This window comes from Hemibagrus wyckioides, linkage group LG14 (assembly GCF_019097595.1).
Source record: "Hemibagrus wyckioides isolate EC202008001 linkage group LG14, SWU_Hwy_1.0, whole genome shotgun sequence".
NCBI lineage: Eukaryota > Metazoa > Chordata > Actinopteri > Siluriformes > Bagridae > Hemibagrus > Hemibagrus wyckioides.
The window spans coordinates 9,854,160-9,864,408 of NC_080723.1; the positions used below are offsets into that span (position 1 = coordinate 9,854,160).

General features: G+C 37.5%; 1 protein-coding gene across 1 annotated transcript; it reads right to left on the minus strand.

Annotated features, from left to right (window-relative positions):
• Positions 1-344: 344 nt before the first annotated feature.
• Positions 345-9,641, minus strand: cat (catalase). Its single transcript, XM_058408555.1, has 13 exons — positions 9,473-9,641; positions 8,211-8,382; positions 7,423-7,533; positions 6,564-6,694; positions 6,369-6,473; positions 5,526-5,651; positions 5,253-5,444; positions 4,859-5,011; positions 2,523-2,661; positions 2,185-2,315; positions 1,996-2,103; positions 1,805-1,888; positions 345-1,680 (listed from the first exon to the last, which is right to left on the minus strand). Exons 1-13 carry the CDS (start codon positions 9,536-9,538, stop codon positions 1,624-1,626), a joined length of 1,575 nt encoding a protein of 524 aa, XP_058264538.1. The 5' UTR covers positions 9,539-9,641; the 3' UTR covers positions 345-1,623.
• Positions 9,642-10,249: the final 608 nt, after the last annotated feature.

A 10,249-nucleotide genomic window follows, 5' to 3' on the forward strand; every position in this document is an offset into this window, starting at 1 on the left:
TGTCCTCCTTTATAACCACTAACCACACTGTTTCAAGTGCAACAACAGAAACGGCAAAGACTTTTCTTTATATTTCTTTTTCTTGGAACTGAAAGAACCTTCAGTATAATTTTCTGCAACGTTTCAATTTAATGTCCTAATTTCAAATATAGCAGGTAGTACATGCCCTGGGAATTCCCAGATTATATTGAAAGCATAGAGTAGGAAATCTATTGTATTCTATTACTGATAAGCAACTAGATAAATTTTAATCAAACAAGTAAAAACCTTAGCCAGTTTCATTTATTCAGCCAGAGAAGATTTAAACGAAAGAGATTACGAGATGAAATAAAACATCGAATACGTATAATGCATAGCAAATTAGGATTTATTGATTTCAATTACAGAACACACAGCAAACTTCCACAGGATAGGATACAGGACAGATAACAGTCCAGGCATTTTGTATGTTTTTTTTTTTCCAAAACAGTCTTATGAAATACATCCAGTTATAGTAAGTCATGATATATTTGACTTAAGGCACAATTACATTGTGTTCTGATCTTAATTCTTTTAGTTTTTAAACTCTAAACCATTTCTCTATCCTTATATCAAAGTGATTAAAAAAAAGAAAAAAAACAAAAAAAACAAACAAACATTCTTAGCTGGTAAAAGGATATTTTTTAATGTCAGCATTAACTAGACATACCCTTCGTAATATTTAACTTCGTAATATTAAAGCAGATACACTTCTAGGGTGTGCCAAGTTACTGTGGATAGATCATTAGAGGATGGTTTTTCACACAGAGTTTAGATAAAACAGTGTTTTAACCTACAAGAACCTGCAAGCACAAATCTGGCTGTGATGCTGTGGCAAACAGAAAAACAACAAAACCACTGAACTACTGCGTGTCTGAGCAACATTCCAACATGTGAGCTAATAAAAGACGAGACATGTATATAACAGGACAAAACAATGCAAGTAGAACAAACTCTTTCAAACAATAAAAGTTGATTATTTTTTCTTTGCAGTGATGACACGTAATTGATAAAGTTTGTTGTTAATGAGACTGAGGACTGTTTAACTGAGAACATAATAGAAATAATAGAAAAACAAACAAGACTAAAGGGTTTATCCTGCTATGCTGGAAATAAGCCGAAGAATATTGTGCTTTTAGTTTTCCTTACTGAACTTTTTTTTTTTTTTTTTTACTGAATCTGGACATGCAAAAAAACTAAGAAAGAATTTGTTCAATTACATTTTGTCAGACTATATAATTACTTAATGGAAATATCACTTAAGAAAAGCGACTTGGAAAATTAAAGAAATGTGACTTGCACTAGAGTTGTGTGTATTTAGCTAAAATAAGATACTGAAGAAATGTTCATGAGTTGTCTCATGTCTCGAGTCATTTATTTCTTAGTATATAAAAAAAAAATGAAGTGCATCAAGAGATTTCTGACTGCTGAACTATGATTAGAGCATAGTTTGTGTGTGTTTTAAATTGTTCTCAAAATTAATCTAATGGAGAATGTTATTCAGTTACACTGGTAATACTTTAGTCTTGAAGCTTAAATGATACAAGAAAGATCAAGTGCTCGCTACATGTGTGGTTTTAAAAGCAACGAGAGAATTTCCACACATCATATCTTTGAAGGCACAGCAGATGAAGCTCCCTGTGTATACACATGGATGGAGTTCTGGAAATAAAAAAAATAAAAAAACAAATACAGAACAAAATTTAAAAAAAAAAAAAGCAAATATTTGTCATGTAGGCAGAAACATATTTTGTTATTGGTGTGTTTTGTTGGAACGAAGCCTTACCTTTTTGCCCTCTGCGTTGTACTTGTCAAGCAGCGCCTGAACACGAGAGCCGTAATCCTGGTGCACTGCCATCAGATTCTGGACCTGTGAAGATGAGGGAGAGAGACAGAGAGAGACAGAGAGAGAACTGTCCGTAACTCTAAAACTATCCGTAATGTCCGAGAAAGAAAAATCAGCAAAACAAAATGTACCATGCGCTTCTGAATGAACAGCTGAGCTCCTTTCAGATGCCCTGCCATGTTTTGGCACAAACGCTCACGTTCAGCATCGTTGAGGACCTTGGTGAAGAAAGTGCGAACCTACAGGAGAACAGAAAACAATTTAGAAAAGCACAACATGTTCAATCCCACACCTACAGACGAGGTCAGACCATTCAGTACCTGTGTCACATCATCCTCATCCGAGCTGTTGTAGCGCCCGACGTCAGGAGAGATTCTAAACTTGGACTCCAGAAAGCGTGGCTGACAATCTGGGGCACTGAAGCTGTTGGGGTAGTAGTTCGGAGCTCCCCCTTTTTTTTAAAAAAAAAACAAATAACAAATCTCTTATCAGTTCTGTGTTGTGGAACTGGAACAGACAGCTGTGAAGTGTTCTGGAGTTTTGTGCAGAGTTTGGATATCTGTCCAGATGTGTGGCAAGGCATGATGTTGAGTCGGAGTGTGTAAAACTAGAGACAAAGCAGCAGTGTGTGTATAAAGTATGTGTGAGAACTTCTCACCCTGGTTGTCAGTCATGCACATGGGTCCATCTCTCTGGTAGTTGGCCACGCGGGCACGATAAGGGCAATTAACAGGTAGCTGGAGGTAGTTGGCTCCAAGACGATGGCGGTGGGTGTCGGGGTATGAGAAGAGACGACCCTGAGCAGAATATCATGTACGATATCAGCACAGACACAGGGACTTTATTACACTGTAAAGTTATGCAAGAAAAAAAAAATTGAGATGAAAATCATTACTAAATCCCTTGAGACCATTGCTTTAAAATAATGTAAACTTAGCTCTCTAGAATACTTGATGCGCTCAATCTTTACTAACTTCCTGTTCAAAACCTTTTTAAGAGTTTTTTTTTTTTTTTTTTTTTTTTTTTAACTCTGTGCTATGCAAATCCTAAAAAAAATATATTTTACTTTTTTTACAAATTTGTGTATTTATTTATTCTTTTTACTTTTTTCCTCATATCTAAAATATTTAGATAGTAATTTAATTAAGTAAACCTTTTTGCACACAAATAATTTATGCATGAAAGGGTTAAATGCACAGAAACCATATATGATATATTAAAATTCTTACAGCTTCTTGATAATAAAAAGTTATGTTTAATAGTAGGCAAGTAATTCTTACTGCATGATAATATAGAAACATACATTTATAATATCATGCTATTTGTAAAATAATGCTGCCATGGTGATGCATCTGGGCTATTTAGAATGTTTATATATACACACACACGTCTCTGGAAAAAAAAAAATAAGAGACCACTGCAAAATAATCAGTTTATGTTTTTTTTCTTACAGGTACATGTATTGGTGAGATGAACAGTTTTGTTTCATTTTTTGTGAACTGCTGACAATATTTCTCCTAAATTCAAAATATAACTATTGTTAGAGTGTATATTTAAAGGAAATGACAACACATCAAAATAACCCAAGGTCATGCAGTATTTGCAGAGCTTTAATAACTCAAATAAAACTAAATGCAAATAATTTGTAAACAAATTGTGTTAATGCTTTGTTTAAATAACATTAAGAAATCAGTATTTGGTGGAATAACCCCGATTTGCATGCGTTTTGGCTCCATGCTCTCCACCAGTTTTTCACATTGCTGTTGGGGAACTTTATACCACTCTTTTTGTAAAAAAAGAAACAGCTCAGCTTTGCTTGATGATTTGTGACCATCCATCTTCCTCTTGATGACATTCCAGAGGTTTTCAATAGGGTTCAAATCTGGAGATTGGGCAATGGTCTCTTTTTTTCCAGAGCTAATATAATTTAAGAGCTAACCTCACGTCAGTCTGTGTGCGGGTTCAAACCCAAATAGGTGCCAAATCCTCACACGCTATGAAACTGCAGGCTTATCATGCACTTGTGCACAACCACAGCTATACTATGCTGAAAAAACAGACAAAATCAGCTGTGGCTTTGAGCTTGGTAACAGCATCAAAACCCTGAAAAAAATCATACCAGCTCAACTGATGCGAACAACCATGCCATAATTAGTCACCGAGATCAGACTTTTGATTCATTCTAATATTTGACGTGAAATTGAACTAAAGCTCTTCTGTATAATGTTATGAATTGTGCTGGTGCCACATGATTGGCTGATGAAATACCTGCATAAATGTATATAATGTTTAAGGTAAGGTTAAATATGAAGGTGCTGAAACACTGATTTCAAAGGCAGTTTGTGACGACGTAAATTAAACATAGATCCCGGATGCGACGGTGTCAATGACTCAGTAGTACGAGTCAGTAGGAAAACATTCCAGTGTGGTATTTAATACCCTCCTTATGGTTATTATTGTAAAGTCAGCAACCTTTCTGGCAACACACACATTATTGTTCATTCTAATCACATACGACCAGGTGCCTATCTATGTGAATGGAGAGAGCCCTAGAAACCCGGAATCCTAAAACATGATGTTTTAAGAACAGATTTGACACCAAAAATGCGAAATGATTGTTGTCTTTAGCTCCATAGACAGCAACAAAAACCCCACAGTGGTTCAGCTTGCTCCAGCTGATATATATAATTAGCAGAGTTAAAACAAACCGACTGTTAAAAGGTAACATGGTCATCAGATGAATGAGAAATCTACACATAGCGTGGAAGCTATTTATTTCTTTTTTTTTTTACTCATAGTAAAATATTTACATAGTCATTTAATTTAAAAAAAAATGTATATAAACTATTTATGCATGCAAGGGTTAAATGCACAGAAACAGTATATGATTCAAATAAATTATTCAATAAAAAATAATTCAATATGTTCAATAAATAAATAAATAGATAAATCAATTAATAAATAAATGAGTAATATGAGTGTCTGTGGCTGTACCTGTAGCATCTTGTCCGGACTTGGCTCAATACCTGGTGGCATGTTACTGGGGTCAAATGCCAGTTGCTCCACCTCAGCGAAATAATTAACAGGGTTTTTATTCAACACAATGCGTCCAACTGGAATCAGGGGGTAGTCTTTATGGGACCAAACCTGAGAGTCAAAGGAAAAAAGCTCATCATCATTATCATTATCATTATTATCATTATTATTATTATTATTATTATTATTATTATTAATTATTATTAGTAGTAGTAGTAGTAGTAGTAATAGAAATTACCATTAATATTATTGTGTATTCATGAGAAATATATCATCTCATGGTCCTTCATGGAATAATATCACAGCCATATACATACATATAGCATGGCTACTGAAAAGAAGGTTGGGGCACCTTGGTTAGATCAAATGGGTTCCATAGGTACTTCTCCGCCTGCTCAAAGGTCATGACCTGGATGTAGAAGGTCCAGGAGGGAAAGTTGCCATTGGCGATGGCGTTGTACAGGTCACGGATGGCATAGTCAGGATCAGTAGCGGCTAAATGGTCTGCCTCCTCTACAGTCAGATTCTTAATGCCCTGATCGGTCTGTCAGGAAGAGGCAGTGTCACACACCAACATACACATAGGACTAAAGACACAGACAAACAAACTCAAAAGCAACCACACCTTGTAGTGGAATTTGCAGTAGACAGGGTTGCCTTGAGAGTTTATCAGCTTAAAGGTGTGGGATCCATAGCCATTCATATGGCGATGTCCATCAGGCAATCCACGATCGCTGAAGAGGAAGGACACCTGCAAGAACAGAGAAAGACGAGAAAAAATAATCACACGACGGAAACAACTGAGGTGTGGATTAGTTGGACATACTCTGAATTTAGAGTGAGAATATGCAGACCCTTGGACCATTTTTCCCTTAACTTGTAATATTACAATTATATTATTATGCAAAAGAACATCGTAATGAAAAACTATGCAAAAGATGTTTTTTAAAAGATGATGTTTTAAGAACAGATTTGACAACAAAAAGGGCAAAAATGCAAAATGATTGTTGTCCATAGCTCCATAGACAGCCACAAAACCCATAAGACCATAGACAGCCATAAAAAACACACAATGATTGCTTGTGTGCTTTTTGGAAAGCTCTAAGCATGTCCCGGGCCATGGTCTGTCATATGAAGAAACCAAGATTAATTTCTTTACATATATGTTTAGGGCATATGGCAGACACTGTTACAGAATTGCTTTGAGGTCTCTTTCAATAATATCTTGATACTGGTTCACTGAGTCACAGACTAAGAACTCTCAGTCTCTGATAGAACATAAAACTATAAAACTCTGTTGACTCTGACTCAACCCCACTGAACACCTTTGGGATGAACTGGAACACAGACTGAACCCCAGACCTCCTCACTCTTACAACAGTGTCTGATCTCACTAATGCTCTTGTAGCTGAACGATCACAAATCCACACCAAATCTAGTGGAACATCTTCTAGAAGAGGAAACAAACCTGATGCAGTGACTCCGGACGCAGACTCCAAAAGTCCCACACCATGTCAGGGTCCTTCAGGTGAGTCTGCGGATTTCGCTTCTGAGAGTGGATGAAGGACGGAAACTAGGCATGTGCAAAAACACAAACACTCAATAAGCATACATAAAACATTCTAGTGCAAGAAATCAGAATATCTGCCTGTCTCTCTCTCACCAGAAGTGCATCCCTGATGAAGAAGATGGGTGTGTTATTGCCTGTCAAGTCCCAGTTGCCCTCATCGGTGTAGAACTTCACTGCAAATCCTCGAGGGTCCCGGACTGTATCAGCTGAACCAGACTCACCGGCTAGAAATACAGACAGGGTTTGAAGAAACAGAATGGCGAGAGAAATAATACTGCTGCTCCTGGCACTATAACAAACTCATCCACCATGGTGCATGCCGAGAGCACTACACTGAAGTGGATTTGTTTTGACCCAAAGATGGAGTTCATGGGTAAAAGGTTGAGGCTGGGAGGTGGGTCCGGTTGCATAAACAGAAACGGGTAACTGTGTTATTGCCAATATAACTACTTAATCTGACTTGAACCAAACATGTGCAGTAAGATAAGAGAGAGAAGAGTCAAAGCACACCCCCACTTGCCAGTTCTCACACAACTATATACTGCTATTATAACTATTGGCACTCTGCATTAAAAAACAAAAAACAATCAAGAATTATTTTATTTTATTATATTTTAATAATTTTAGCTATTTTCCCTAGATATTTTTAGGGAAACACTTGTTTACAGTATGGTCAACTTCACTATAATTACTGATCATCATTGTTGCTGCATTCACCCAAAAATACTCAGAAGTTTAAAACAGAACTCATGCATGAGTCGTTTCCTTCAAAAGCAAAAAGTGCAAGGGATGCATTATGACATTGACTAGGTTTGGAATATTGTTCCAGTCTGTATTTGCACCATGAACAGTCTCCTAAAGTGTATAATAACAAATAAGCACAAGATATTAAAGATTTATGATATTATATAAATGGTAGTTATATAGAGAGGAGATAGAAAGCGTGTCTTACCCACAGTAGAGAATCTCACAGCGAGGGGAGTAGTCTTGCCCACATACTCGAACACCTTGGCTTTGCAGTAGTGTGAAATGTCATGAGTCACCTCGAAATAACCTAATGCACCTGCGGAGAAGGAATAGTATCAAACTGCTGCTCCATCGTTTCAATCAGAAAAGGAAAAAAAAGTTCCACATTTCTCTGATCAGCCACTGCTTAATGTAATCTCTCTAATTTCTACAAACCAAGATTAGAGGGCTTGAGTGAGGACTAATTCAATAGGTCTGGATTAACTCCCACCTACTGCCATCCAAATAGACTTTGGACACTTTCACAACGAAGGAAAAGTGCTTTAGTCAGGAGTGAATTTTCAAAAAGTTTTCTCTGTACATATTTCCCAACAAACTGCACTGCACTTTACCAGCAGAGACATGGCAGTGAATCAACTAGTTTAACTACATTTCACACAGTAAGATGGAATCATCCTTCCATTTAAAACAATCAAGTTGAAAACAGCAAAAGTATTTTATTGACCAAGTATTACCAACAAACACTACATCATATTTTCCTAAACGGATGTTATTTTTCACAAGAACATTTGTTGAAAATTAAACAATGCCCCAGCCCAGTCAGTTGGAACAGTATTATACAGAATCACTATATAGATTAAAGCCTGGGTCTCTTAATGAAATTCAGTGATCTCTTCAGAGAACAACCCTGAAGACGGTAAATCTTTAAACACACATACACTACCACAATGGACTAGATGGCCGACTTGTATTTGAGCATTTGTGAGCACAGACCTGCTCCTTTCGCATGCACCACTCGCTCAGGGATTCGCTCGCGGTCAAAGTGGGCCATCTCATCCGTGAAGACAACATCCTGCACCAGCAGTGGGCCTCGGGGTCCAGCCGTCTGAAGGTTCAGCTTATCACCAATGGGAATACCTGCTCCCGTGGTCAACACATCGGGTCTCTGAGACAGGAATGGATACACAGGTAAGGTCAATGTAAGGAAATTGATACACTAGCATCTATACATAAGATTACGTTCTCCTACAAGATTCACTACATCGCCGTGTTTCTTCAAACACCAACCAAAACCGTCTTAAAGGCACACCTTGCTTTGTACCATATTCCCAGCAGAAATCATCTAAACCCAAAAGGAAGACCAACATCAAATTGTCAATACCGAGTGACCATCTGCCTTCAGGTGAGTACACACTCGATATGTTTTTGATGGAGACTATATAATGCACTTGTATCCGCTAAACACAAATATTGTTGGTCTGAAGGTTTGGTTATTTGCATGAATAAAAGGAAAACACTCTGGCTTTAAATGTAATCAATTAGTTATCAACAGTTTTCTATGGGTCATGGTTAACTTTGATAACAGTGTCAACATCAGTTGGAACATAATGTTAATCAAACAGAATTATCATCTAGTCTACATTAAACACGATTAAGCATTATTATGCTGTAAATGAAGGACTTTATTCCCGGACAGACCTTGGTCCATCGGCCATGATTACATAACCGCACAGTTTAACCACCCCGTTAAAAACCAACACACGTAAAGAAGCACTGCGACCGCTTGTGAACTGTAAGCCAGGCTCTCTGATTGGCTGGCCCGCTGATAAAAGCAACCAATCTCGTTAGAGGATTTAAACAGGCTAGTCCGAAGAAAAACAGCTTTTAATACTTTAGACTCGTTATTGCTACAAGTCTAGAGCGCAGGTCTGAAATCTAACTGGCTTTTCTTGTACGTGATCTGTGCGATTTGCAATCCAGATATACAAGATTACAGACATAACATTTATTATTGAACAGACATAAAGGCTAACTACCACGAGCTAATCGAATGCACCAATTTGATCGCTTTGTGTACAATGTCTACCGGCGTGTAACTTCAGCTCTTAGTTGTTATTAAATAAATAATGTAAATACAATAAATAAACATTCACAGCAGCAGTAACGTGTATTGTGTGACCTTTGCCTCGATTATTCGTTACTCGTTGCACAGCTAGCACGGTGCTCACAGAAGCATTACATTTTAAAAAACAAACCTGAGATCCTCTGCCTTCTTTCCATATTTTCATTTGATCCGTAGCCTTTTCTCTGTTTTCCGCCATCCTTCTTATAACTCAAAGAAACGCCAAATCCAACAAGAATCGTGATAAGGCTCCTGACCTGCAAGTTGTCTGCCACTGTTTTTGTAAGTTCAGTAAGCCCCGCCCCTGATTCAGTCTCTTATTCTGATTGGTCACTGAAAGTGGTCATGACCGGGCTTTGTTATTTACAATGAAAAAGAACTCTGGTACGTTTAAATCAAAGGCAGGTTTTCCTAATTTTGTAAATTTTGGAATAGGCAAATTTTACGCGTATCACTATAGCAAATTTTAACAGTGGCAATCTCGTGTCACTGCGTGCGAGGATGAGTGCGCATGCGCGGTAAAAAGAGGCTCACGGGTCAAGGTACGCAGATCAGCATTGCGCATGCGTGAACTATCGGCCCACTTAAGTAAACATTCCAAATGTCAGAAAAACGCGACACAAATCTGGACAGCGAAAGATGAGAATTATACATAATGTCTTTGTATGTTGTAGCCTTACAATTTCCCTTCACTTGAACACAAACCTGCTCTAGCATGACGATGCTCCTGTGCACAAAGCATGCTCCATGAAGACATGGTTTGCCAGTGATGATGTGGAAGATCTCCAGTTCCTCACTTAATGCTTTTGTGGTTGAATGAGAAACCCAGCTTTGTAAAACCTGTTAAATTACCAGGGATTTTGCATTGATTGCTCTCAAATTGTGGTTTGATCTTCATCTAGTAACAGTC

Bases quoted from the DNA above. Each gene is read 5' to 3' on its own strand.
- cat (XM_058408555.1), bottom strand. From the start codon at position 9,538: ATGGCGGAAAACAGAGAAAAGGCTACGGATCAAATGAAAATATGGAAA. The intron at 6,695-7,422 runs GTAAGACACGCT...CTGTATTTCTAG, and splicing joins TGTGAGATTCTCTACTGTGG to CCGGTGAGTCTGGTTCAGCT. The intron at 1,681-1,804 runs GTAAGGCTTCGT...TTTTATTTCCAG, and splicing joins ACAACGCAGAGGGCAAAAAG to AACTCCATCCATGTGTATAC.